Source organism: Uloborus diversus, chromosome 5, assembly GCF_026930045.1.
Source record: "Uloborus diversus isolate 005 chromosome 5, Udiv.v.3.1, whole genome shotgun sequence".
Taxonomy (NCBI): domain Eukaryota; kingdom Metazoa; phylum Arthropoda; class Arachnida; order Araneae; family Uloboridae; genus Uloborus; species Uloborus diversus.
The window spans coordinates 94,116,394-94,129,522 of NC_072735.1; the positions used below are offsets into that span (position 1 = coordinate 94,116,394).

At 31.5% G+C, this 13,129-nt stretch overlaps 1 protein-coding gene across 1 annotated transcript in view; it reads left to right on the plus strand.

The window, feature by feature from the left end:
- LOC129222652 (DNA-directed RNA polymerase I subunit RPA1-like) overlaps positions 1-13,129 on the plus strand; it is a 96,312-nt gene that overhangs the window by 32,662 nt on the left and 50,521 nt on the right. Inside the window, exons 10-13 of the mRNA XM_054857182.1 lie at positions 74-290; positions 6,466-6,719; positions 7,692-7,800; positions 7,963-8,046. Of these exons, the coding sequence (XP_054713157.1) occupies positions 74-290; positions 6,466-6,719; positions 7,692-7,800; positions 7,963-8,046 (664 nt within the window). The remainder of the gene's footprint in view (positions 1-73; positions 291-6,465; positions 6,720-7,691; positions 7,801-7,962; positions 8,047-13,129) is intronic.

Consider the following 13,129-nt stretch of genomic DNA (forward strand, 5'->3'; position numbering starts at 1 on the left):
TGTAATGCAAATAATAATTATTAAATTATGATTAGTGAATTTCTTTTAAAAATTGATGTATTTCTTGTTTTAGTGCAACTTTGGTAGAATACGAAGATGGAAGAGTTGTGAGGTTATCCGCTGATGACGCTGGTCAGCGACATGCTATAGCTAGCACTCTTTTAACTCCAACAGGAAGTTTTAAAATGACCTTCGGCATTAAGAGAGTTCACAGACATCTCCAAAATGGCGATATGTTACTCTTAAACCGTCAGCCCACACTTCACAAGCCCAGTATTATGGCACATAAAGTACGTTCTACTTCTGAAGAGCTTAATTATTTTTTTTTTACTTTAATAAGGATTACGTAGTATTATTAGAGATAAATTATTTCAACAAAAAAAAATATTATATTTCTTACAGTAAAATAATATATTAGTTGCTGGTAATAGGAAGTCAAAAGTCAAAGAAAATTTTCCACATTCTTAATACATTGTGGACCAGTCACGTATGAATTATGGATGTGTTGTTCATGAACAAATGGGTCAAAAAGAACGAATCCTTAAAATGAACAACCGTTCCTTTGAATGGTGAGCAGTTTGGAACATTGTATTGATACACTTGTGATAAAATTGCATTAAAAAAATTACATTTATCTTCAAATTTTTAAATCTCAATCAATCTCAAATTTCTTTTTTCTCAGTGCAGCACAATATATTCATTTAAATTCTTTTTTGCTTTCTGCTTTATTCATCATTTTTCTTTAATCATTGCAGTTCATTTGCAAATTTTCAGTGTATCCATTAGTAATGTTTTTTTTTGCTACTAACAAAACGTTTGGACATTCCACTTCTTGTCCCACGCACTTGCTAAACTCCATCTCACGCTTTTTGCGGCGAAAATTATTTCTAAAAATACCTTTCATCACTTTTCTGGCGATCCTTTTGTCTTTTATAACATCCCTATCAACTACCATCTGTAAAGATTTAGCTTTACTTTTAACTAACAGGAAGACTTCCAAGTCGCTTATTTTACATTCAATAGGTTATGTCTTTAGGTTTGTCTTTTTTTTTAAAATTAAGATATCTGGTACTCCGACTGAGCTACCGATATATTTGTTGTTACCTCTTTCATGAAACCTGGCCTATTGATAATACTATAGGAGAAGGTTGCCATCAATGAACCACATAACAGTTTTCACTTTTTTTTAGAAAGGAAATCCAACTCAAATTTCACTTTAATTATAAGAACAATTTCTCCGTATATTTCTCTTTTAATAATAATATTCACTTTCATGATAAATATACACAATAAAGAATGAAAATTAAAAATAAATAGTTTAGCAGGTGGTAAATTCATGGCAACCGGTTGCTATGGATGGACCATCGAGTTTCCATCGATGGACCAAATTCTAAAGTTAAAAAATCAATGAATAACTTACAAATATTTATAACAGGCGATCAATAAACACTACAAATAATAAGTTGTAGAAAAAGAGATTTGTTTAGTAAAATGTTTTATTTTTCGATAAGAGAAATTCTTTTTTCTTCATCAAGCTGTAGCATGTCTGTGTACAACAATCTAACCAAGTAAGATGTAATTCCAAAACGTTTTGAGATTATTTATCATTGATTTTGGGACGAAAAACATAAGCTTTCTGTTTTCCGCACGGCCAAGAAAATTTCTGCTGGAAGAGGTCCCATGTAATCCAGCTAATCAGAGAACTTGGCGAACAATTTTAGGTGAAAATTAAATGTAAAAATTTCCATTTAACTCTGCAGAAACTTTTCCAGCACTCAAATGTGTATTTTTCATAATTTTTTTAACTGTAAATCTCTGATCACACTTTGTAAACTTTGCTGGTTGACTTTTTCTAACTTTATATTCGTTCCTATTCTTTTCTTTAAAGAATTTTATCGAGCACTTTACTATAGAATGGAATAAATTAGCTAATTTAGAGGTGTTTCAAACCAATTTACCGCTACTGTGAGGGAAAAAATCAAAATTTGAATGGTGTTTGTTGTTTTTACCAATACCAGCCATTTTAAAGTAATAAGCAAAATATTAGGGAATAAATAAACAAAAAATTAAAACCAAATGACTTTTAAGGGTCAACACAATACAAAAATAATTGAAAAAAACGACATATGATAATTTTAATCATGAATTTATTCGAAAATATTTGAGTGTACGATGACTTTTGTAAGTGTTTTTTCTCTGTCTCTTCATTTTTTGACCCATTTCAAAAAGAATATCCATTAATATTTTGAAGAAAAAAAAAAAACTACTGGGTTATATGTAGAATGACATAGGAATGGTGTGCAAAAATATTGGACTTCATATTCAAACTCAGTTTTGCGTTATTTTGGTTTTGCTAAAAAATTTTAAAGTATACGAACATTTTTGGGAGCCACTGTACATAAATTTGCTCTCAATGCTTTTTTTTTTTACTGAAAACTTATATTTCAAAAATTGCATTTAAGTGTACATTCTGACAAAGTGTAAAATGTTCACACATTGCTTTTTAATAAACTCAATATCAAGTATTTTCCCCCCACATTATATTTGTCTCCAAAACCTCACTCCAGGTGTGAACTATATTTTCTCCGAAGGCTTTTGCATAAAGGCGCTCAAAAGACATTTGTACGATTGCTCCGATCAGGCTTGACATGGCCTGCCACTGGCCATATTTTAGTAATTTTTGTATTTCTCTGGAATAGCAAAAGTATTTGAAACTGTATTATTATATTTTAAATTTTTAATCAATTTTATAAAAAATTTTGATTAGAAATTATAATAAAGTGAAAGAGTTTTCATGAATCACAGACAAGCTTTTTTTTCCCATTATTATCCTATTTATTTTAAAACAATTGAGCTGAAATTAGAACAATATTTGCTATTTTCCCAGAATGAACCACTTTGTCAGATGGTCCATTTGCTAAAACACCTGGCAGTCCAATGATAGCAACTGCGTCATTTTGAATATTCTTATAAATGTTACTGCTGTGAAGAATCGTAATGAAACATGAAGTAGGGGGAATTGTACTTGAAAAGGCACTCTTTTAAGTCATGTTCACTTTTAATTGATCAGGGGTATTCAAAACATGTTATAACTAAATGAAAATCTCAATAATTAGTAAGATAATGGTTGAAATCTTATCTGACCGATTAACAATATGATGAAGTCATTTTAGCTACTTGACAATTCTGCAGTAGACTGTTTTCAGACAAAGGAAAGTACTAAAACTGATTACGCGTCTGTACCAACTCTGGTACGGGAAATATCTTCGCAGTTTAGTCATGGAACTGGTCTATTGGCGGCAACCTTCCCCTAGGTATATATACTGGGCTCAAAAAGTTAAGGTACGACAAGTTTTTTGAAGCTCACCATTAAAAAAATTGCAGTAACAATAAAATACATAGTTTGCATGAATAATAACAACAAACTTTAAAACCATTTATGAAAAAACAATAGCTACCACTTTTATTTTATGGAAAAGAACATATCTTTATGAGTGAGAAAAAAATATGCGAATATCAAGTTTTTATACTTTTCTGTGTAAATTGTGTTGGTTTTCAACTGCTGGCAGTTGGAGACTATGGTCAATAGAGTTTAGAAAATGTCTCAAAGACGTTATTTTCCCGATTGTTAAGGTGGCGAGCAGTTAGATGGCTGGAAATGGGATTGTCTCAGGCAGATGCCTGCTATACATCTCAATTTGTCTTGTAGTGTTGTTCAGCGATTTTGAATCAATACCAATCAGAAGATTCTGTGTCCAGCAGACCTGTTCCAGGCCGACCACGAGCTACAACACCGTTTGAAGACCGTTTTCTATTTCTTTTGACCTGCAGAAGAATAACAACTACTGTGCCGCAGCTCGTTGCAGACCACTTTGTTGCATCAGGAAGAAGAATCTCTGCTACTACGGTGCAAAATCATTTTCACAATGCAGGTCTCTATGCAAGACGACCAGTTGTGTGTGTTCCGCTCAGAGAACCACAGCAAAGGATCCGCTTATGCCGGGGAAAAGAACGTGTTTCCTGGACCCAGCAGCAATGGGCTTCTGTGCTGTTCACAGACAAGTCCTGATTTACCATGGAGAGTGATTAAGGGTGTTTACTGATCTGGAGGGAACAGCACACTGGATAATCTCAATCCAACACTGTTGAAAGGCACAGTTACAGAGATGGTGGAATCATGGTTTGGGCAGGGATCTCGCTCGGTGCTCACCTGATCTGCATGTGTTCCATGAAGGAACTCAGATAGGTCTGAGATATTGGAATGAGATCCTTGATCCATATGTCCACCCATATGCTGGTGTTATTGGTAATGACTTCATTCTGATGAATGGTAATGCTCAACTTCACCAAACTTGGATCGTTGAGAAGACTTGATCTTGAGGACTTTGATTTGGAGCGAATGGAAATGGCCAGCTCTATTTCCTATCCTGAATACAATAGAACATCTTTGGGACTATCTTGGCAGACAGGTTGCTGATTTAAATCCTCCTCTAAGGTTGTTACGTGAGCTGGAACAAGGATTACTCTTCGTCTGATCTTCGCTTCCTATTCCGGTGTCCGACAACTTAATAAACAGCATGGAAAATCAATGCCGTCAATGCATTCAAGTTAGCAAAGATTGCATTTTTTTGTCATAAATCATTTTTGCAATACACTTATACAAATTTCTATGACGCGTTCAATAAAAAAACTATTTAATGCACATATCCTCCAAATTTTTTGTTTCTACATTCATTCATTTACTAATTGAACGCAAAAAAACCGGTTGTACCTAAACTTTTTGAGACCAGTGTATTATGTACAGTGTTGTAGCTGAAGAAAAAAATAACTTAATATTTTAACATGCTGAAATAGGACCTGCAGTTTTGGAATGGATAACTTATGTTACCATTCTGTACCTAAGAAATATCTTACAGAATGAACAGAACTATAATTACTTTATAATCTAAACCTGAATAAAAAAATTTTTATTTATTTTTATAGGCATATTTTCTTGCTTTTTTTAGATAATTTTAGTTATTTTTCTTTCAAAGAATGTTACTGATCTGATAAAGCATTTCAAATGTACGTTAGTATGTGGTCCAGAGATTACACGCAACTTTTTTAAGTGAACGAATTTGTTCAGATGAATGAGTTGAATAAACAGATCAAAAGGATGAACAATCCTTTGATGAACGGATCATTAAAAAGAATGACATTGTCCACCTTTAATATGAATAGACATTTCATACCCACTCATTCTTTTTTGGAAACATGTTAAAATGTACAGCGTATTCATAACCTTTTCCGAAAAAGACTGAAAACATGCCCTCCATTTAGGGGAGTTGATGGCCCCCCCCCCCCCTTTAAAAAATCAATGCTTTAGCAAATAAAAGATGTTTTCTGGAAAAAATTGCATTCATCCTTTGCCTCTCCCTTTTACAAATAAATGAAATGACAGGACTGACTGAAGATATGATACAAAAAAAAAAAAAAACCTTTCCATAGTTATAATGGGATACTTTTCTCTTCGAAGGTATGGTAGAAATTTTTTGTAATGGAATTTCCACATGGCCTGAAAAAAGAAATACGTGGTCATATAGAAATATGAATACATGCACTTATGGAAACGAGATGAGCACTTCCTGTTTTTCTTTAGCTATGTGCCAAAGCCGACTTCATTTCCACCAAGTCCTATTATGACTTTCATCCTGTTTTAGAGTAACTTTTGTCAAGGAAAAGGGAGGGGGGATAAATTTGTCCCAGTCCTGTGTTTTTAAAGCAGAAACTATTATGATACATGTCATCTTACCTATAAGAAAAAAATAAAAGATGTGCATATGTTTCCAAACATCTTGATTTGATAGAAAACTTGGTTTTCAGTAATGTAATTTCAAATATTTTGTGTGCTAGTTGCATTTTAATCAATTTGGAATAATGTGAAGTTATCCAGTTGTACTTAATTAGTCTGTCTACCCGTTGGTCATACCATATTTTGCCATAAGATATGTTTTATCGCGAACCATCTCCTCTATGCAATATGTATAATTTCAATCAGAGTGTTGAATATCCCCTCCATTTATCCAAATTTCAATCAAATTTATTTCAAATTCTTCAATCATGTAATTCTTCTCTAAAGGGTTTGCTACAGGAAACACCCCGCCCGATATTGTTCCTCTTCCTTCAGGACTTCGGTTCACTGTCTTGAATTTAGTGTTATTATTTCCTGTTTTTCATCTCATGTTTATTTTGTTACTAATGCTTTTATAATGCCCAAAATTAATTTTCAGTTTTTTCTTCTTGCATATTATTTAAAATTTTAAACTTCGTTCATGTGTTATCGTCATGTCATCGGCTAAACTTTTCAAAATTCTAGAAGATTTATGTCTTTTACTCTTTCAACTTTCACTATTTTGGCAACTCTTTCTACTTTTTCTACTGCTACTCCTGGTCAATCAATCATTTGAAGTTGTGGTTTACTTTTAGGCAAGAGTGCTACCAGGAGAGAAAACCCTTAGACTTCACTATGCCAATTGCAAATCTTATAATGCAGATTTCGATGGTGATGAAATGAATGCTCATTTTCCTCAGTCATATCACGGGCAAGCAGAATGTCGTTACATTGTTAATGTAAATCATCAGTATCTGGTACCAAAGGATGGTACCCCTCTTAGTGGTCTTATTCAAGATCACATTATTGGTGGTACTTTATTGACCATGCGTGGACGTTTTTTCACTGAGTAAGTTTATGTTTTGTAAATGATACATTTGTATATTTTTTTTGGAGTGTTTTTTTTTTTTTTTTTTTTTTTTTTTTTTTTTTTTCAGTTTTGCTGTTTAAAAATCTAAAAAATTGTTTTTAAATAATAAATTACCAGTCATTTTTTTTATTTATTTGAATTTTTTTAAATAATTTTAATTTCCTATATCTAGATCACATTGTTTATTTTTGATTTAAGTAGAATTTTATTCAAATTTAGGTTCATTTTCTATTATGTTCGTCCCAGAAAAAAAGTAAATATTGAATAGGAAATAATTTTTAATCAATAAACATAAGGTTAAACAATTACTTAATCATGATTGAAAATTGTTGTAGTGTTACTTAAGGAGTACAGTTTTTTAGAAAATTCTGGTTCTCTTGACAAAACATGTATAAAAATCTTCATTACCTATTATTTTGTTTTATCTAATGGAACAATTATGTGCAAACAAATACTCAAAGTGAGAAAAGGCAAGAAGGAAAAGAGTTAATTAACCATTAATAATTTGTGCATGATAATGCTTACTATTAGCTTGTTGCATGATTAGCCCCTTGAATGATCTAAAATATAGCATTGGGGCTTGCTTCACCCACAGATCAGTGAGACTTGCTTTTCCTCTCTGAATAAGAAGATCTTTTGAGCAGCAAATTGATTGACTGACCAAGAAATCTTAATAAACAATTCCCAATAGAATATTAAAAAAACACCTGATTCAAAAAGTGGACTAGAACAGCAAGTGGAGGTCAACTTTTAAGGGCTTCTGTAAGTAAGTGTCAAGTTAGAAGATTTTTTGCCCATTGTATTTAGCCTGGGCCAGCCATTAGAAAAGTAAATATGGATTTACTGGGGTAGTCAAGTTATTCACATGCCAAGTTACCAGAGTTTCACTGTATTATGTTCTTGATTGCTCCTGCAAGGGTGTAGTTGAAATGTTTTATTGATATTTTACAGGGAAAAGTATCATCGATTAATATACAGTGCATTGTCTTTTTCTTCTAAAACTCTGAAATTTCTACCGCCTGCTCTTATTCGTCCTTACAAGTTGTGGTCTGGAAAACAGGTACGAATTTAAAAATTGACACATACAAATGTGTAATTGGTTTGTTACGTTTATTTTAACCTAACACTAATGAAAACTAATGCTTGTATTAGGACAGGGCATACATCGATATATCGCAAAACAATCACTGTTTAACACATGTACATCTATTTTCATTTTTAGGTTGTATCAACCATTATTATTAATCTCATCCCTGATGGCAAGAAACCTCCAACGTTTGAAGGGAAGACAAAAATATCGTCTAAGGTATACTTCCTCTTTAGTTAAAAATTTTATTTTTTATTTATGACATTTAGTTAGCTGATGTACCCATCATTTGTTGCAGTATTCATACTTAAGAATTTGTAATATTAATGTGAAAATTAAAAAGATTTATCTATTTATTTATTATTTTTTTGTTTTTTATCACTGACTTAAAACAGTTATTTGATAAAACTGATTGAGCTTAGGTTCTTGTTGAAAATGATGAGCATTTTTTGTTGTTGATTTCTGGAAAGAAAATTCCCACAAGTGTTCACAAGGGAGAGGAGATCTCAGAAATGATTAGTTATTTTCTTTTGAAAGTAAATCTTAAAAAATAAAAAAGTTTTGCAAAAAAAAAAAAAAATTTAAATTTGCCTGCAAAATTCTTCAGCTTTTCTTTTGCCAATTTTGCAGGTTTCAAACTCTTTAAGGTCTTTTAGAAGCTTAGATATTGAAAAGTAATTTCCAATGTTATATATATATACTTATGGAAACCCTCTTCTCCAAAGCCATTCTGTGGCCGTAGTATATATATTAAGGTAAAAGTTTGTTCATTTAAAGCTAATATTGCCTACTAGAGCTAATCAACTGCTCTGTCTTTGGACATAGTCTGAGTAAATAACAATGGTGTATCAAGGCGCAACAAGGGTTTTCCTTTTCTCCTCCATTTTCCTCTTCTGGTTGTCATGGATTTGGTACTGTATTATGAACTTTTTCATTGCTTTTGCAACACGTAAAATATTGGTTCTTTCAGTAACAATATTATTGCATTAGTAAGATTCAATGGCAAAAATCGTTTGAAGTTAAGAAAATATAGATCGAAAACATACACAGGGCTCGTACGCTCCTTAGAAACTCCTTATAAACTCCTGCTTTAAAAAAAAAAAAAATAAGGGCCCTTAAAACTCATGAATTTTGCTATTATCTCCTTACAAACTCCTTATTTTTAATTCTACATGGCCTTAAAGATTTTCTTCTATCGCCAATCTGAGATACGAGTGAATACATTATACGGAATTTTACCAGAATTCCAGTATTTTCCGTCCATTAATACCAGAAATCCGATTTTTTTCGTTAGACTATTTTCTTCCCCACATCCGAAATTTTGTCCTTACTCTAAATTTTTGATGATTATGTCGATAATTATTTTCATATACATTTTGTAGACTTGTTAAAGCAGGCCCGTGTCCAGGATTCCATAAAGGGAGGGGTTTTTGCAGGCCTATCATTTCAAAATATTTTTTTTTTTGGGGGGGGGGGGTGCAAAACATTTGTTTAATGGTCACAATTAGGGGCTTAGCGGTTCAGAGGGCAGGGGGGATGGTTCAAATCCGCAAAAGATTAGATTTTAAGTTATATACTACCTATTCTATTAATATATTTTATACACAGCAGAATCTCGTTTATCCAGCCCCTGTTTATCCGGATCAAATTTGTAGAAAAAAATATATTTACGTAAATAATCATTTAAAATTATGATTTCAAGAAGGGAAGTTTAAAAACGCCAAATACTCGGTTTCATTTCGATCAAGCATACTATACCTGCAACGGACATACAATAAAGTATAGTACTAATTTAGCAAACAATATGATATATTTTGGATGTCAGCCCAATGTTATTGCAGCTGAATTATAACTGATGAAATAATTGAGAAAAAACGGTATGATATAGTTTTATTTGAAAGCATTGTTTTTTGGTGCAATAAAAGATAAGTCTGCACATTTAAGAATATTATTGACTATTAACAGGATTTTCGTTTTTTAGTATTGCCTTTAGTCCCATCTATCCGGATAAATGAGGTTGTATTGTATATACATGTAAGGATCGCTATGAACCCCACCTCCCAGAAGGAAATTTCTGGTTGCGCAAGAAAACCTCAGTATTTATCCATTTTACTGCTCGTTTAGATTCCAACCTATTATCTGTTTAATGTGCAATATATTGCAACAAATACTGAGAAAATTTCACAAATTCTTTTATGACATATGTTTTCAGGTTTTAATATCCTAAGATAATGCTTAGTAAACTAAATAGGAAGAGTTTCGATGCAGATGTAAATTACATAAACAAACCCAATTACTATGCATCTAAAGAGCGGCAGCACTCATCGCTTTTTGTGACGCGCCCCAGATCAAAACCCCTTATGAGAAGCAATATTAAACGTGTATTGACAGCTTATTCAACCGTTCCTCCATCTCTGTTTTTCCAAAATATGATTTTAGTTGATTAAAAGAAGACAGTCGCAAGTTGCCAGGCAACTTCAAAGAGAATGCTTTTAAAAAGAAGTTCTGTACACAAATTTCAACATTAAAGCTAATTGTTAAACATGCACAATTCTTCATTTATTTTCTTTTTATTTTTCCCCAATGGGAGGGGTTTAACCCCTAAAACCCTCCCCTTGGACACGGCTCTGTGTTAAAGTATCATTCTAAATTTTTTTTTCCTTAATAAATTCTTTTATTTGCGATTTTCAGACTTTGATGCTTTCATTTTGATTAAAGCATTCTCTTTGCATCCTATATGAGAATGAATTTTTCTGATTTTTGATGCTTATTATGCTTTTTTAGAGGACAAATGAATGAAATTTCTTTTTATTCCTACAAGAATTACAAATTTAAAAAAGAAACTAAAATCTGTGTCCTTTATGCAAGTCAAAAAGTTAAAATCTAAATCACTGGTTTAATTTGACTTTTGCTTCAATTACGTTGATTGTTATTAATAATTCGTTTATTGTAAAGGTCTAAAATGCAATGCTAAAATAATTTATTTAAATAAATTATTTCATGTGCCGTTCTTTTTACTTTTATTGCGTTCACTTTGAAAATCGCAATCTCTTTGCATCCGCCATGGGAAAAAGATTTTTTTGCATTTATGACACTTACTATGCCTTGTGAAGAGGCAAAGAAATTGCTACATTTATATTTTAATTAAAATCATTAAATTAAAAAGTTTTTAACAAATTCATGCCCTTTAAGAGTTAAATGTCAGAAAGTTAAGTATGGAATCGCTGGCTCTGAAATTAGTTTTTGTTTCAACCATTTTAAGTGTTTTAATTCATACGTAATATGTGTAATTGGCAGGGTTTGTGATTTTTTTTTAATTAAAAAATCAGATTTTTTTAAAAATGTAAATCAGATATTTTTTTTAATTAAAAAATTTGTAGATATCAATTATTTAACGTTTATAAATGAATATTTAATGTGACAGATGAAAGAATAACTTAGTAACTAAACAGTGGTGCCACTACTTCCTAGAATTATAATTTTCATAATTTTTAGAAGAGCATTTCTAAAAATTTGACAATTTTCTAACTTTATCAGCTTAGAGTGTCAAAAGTTTTGAAATAATCTACAAAATTTTGATCCACTTTAAAGATTATTGTAATTTGTACCATTATACAAAAGGATCCTTAATATTTAAATTGAATTTTCTGTATTTCAATCTCATATGAGTAACCTTGTATTTTCAAAAAATGCCAAAATCAAACACAAGCTTCGCCTAAAATTGTTGTGTTTGAAGTTTATAGTTCTTATTTTAACAATTTTGTTTTTAAAGTTTTTTTTCTTTTTGGTTAGGTAATTTTTAGTACGAGTTTTGTGTTTCAGAAAATACTAATTTAAGATCAATTTCACTTATTTTTTATTCAATTTCGAAAGAATATATTTCCATGATGTAGACCCCAAACCAGGATCTCTCATTTTAATCTCTTAATTTTTTCACTCTAATGTTAAATTTACAGTGTCAATCTAATCCGGCTTAACAATGAAGGTGCGAAGAGGTAGACCTTCATTTCTTTCAAAACACTTAAGAAATAAACACATGTTTTTAGTCATTGACGAAAGATATATTGATGAACTAGTAAGTTTATCAAAAATTGTTATTTGCCAGAAAAAAAAGAAGCAAAATTTAAAGAGCAAAATAGCAACAAACGATGCATACATGTATTTTGGTGTTTATAAGCAGTGGAGTTCCTAGCACAGGTGTCGGAACACATGGGTCACACACATGGGTCGGTAACTCATTGTGTCACTGACCCCCTCCATCACTTCCTGGCAAAAAAAATTAAATGTTTCATGTAAATATGGAATTTATAAAATTTTTAAAACAACTAATTCATTTTTTGTGGCGTAGAAAAAGTTTGGAATATAAATATAAACAGCAATCCATTTTATGCAAAATTTGCCCTAGACACCAGATGCCATATGTAATTTTCCTTCCCCCTGCAATATTGGGCACTCTATGTGTGTTAAACATGTTAGATTAAATACAATTTAAGATATATTCGTGGAATTTTTGAGAATTAAAGTACCTCCCCCCCCCCCCCCTTGGCACTGATTACAATGATCTTTTTTTTAATACAAGAATATGGGAGCTTTTGAATATAATACATGACTTTGCATCTATTTACTCCCATCTTTTGTATTAAAAAAAAAAAGGACCATTGTAATCTCAAAACTTGTTTTTAATATTTTTCACTAACTTGCGTTTTCAGCACTGCTTTTAATACAAATAATGCTTTGTAAAAAAATATTTTAAAGAATAAATAATATTGTGATGCATTGCTACTTTGAGATGTAAGGTTGGTGATGCATCACAATGTAGATATTTTTACATCGCCCATCCCTACTATGCAGTAAAAAAGTTCACTATCAAATTAAAAAAAAAAAAAGATGGGTTTCTTTTTCAACACCATTTTTAGGGCGAAGGGTAAAACACGAAGAAAAATATATCCTTGTATTTTTGTTCAGTTGGCTTTGTAGTCCACAAGCCAGGAATAATCAGAAAAACGATTAACCAGAAGCAGATGCTAAAAGATTTTTGCTCAATCATTTCTAAAGCTCCAAATTTACCTCAGCCTATTTTCCTCATGCTAGTGAAAAATGTGTAAAAAAAAGTGCTAAAACACAATGAAAATGTCGATCTCACGTGATTTTTTACTTAATCAGTTCAACATTCTATTTCATGAGCAAATTTATTTTAAGCTGAGAAGTAATTATTTTTGTAGTTGTGCCCTTTTTATTGCATTAATTTTGTGAATGTACTGATAATGGGCAATAAAATCGGCCTGTATTAAATCTGAAGATC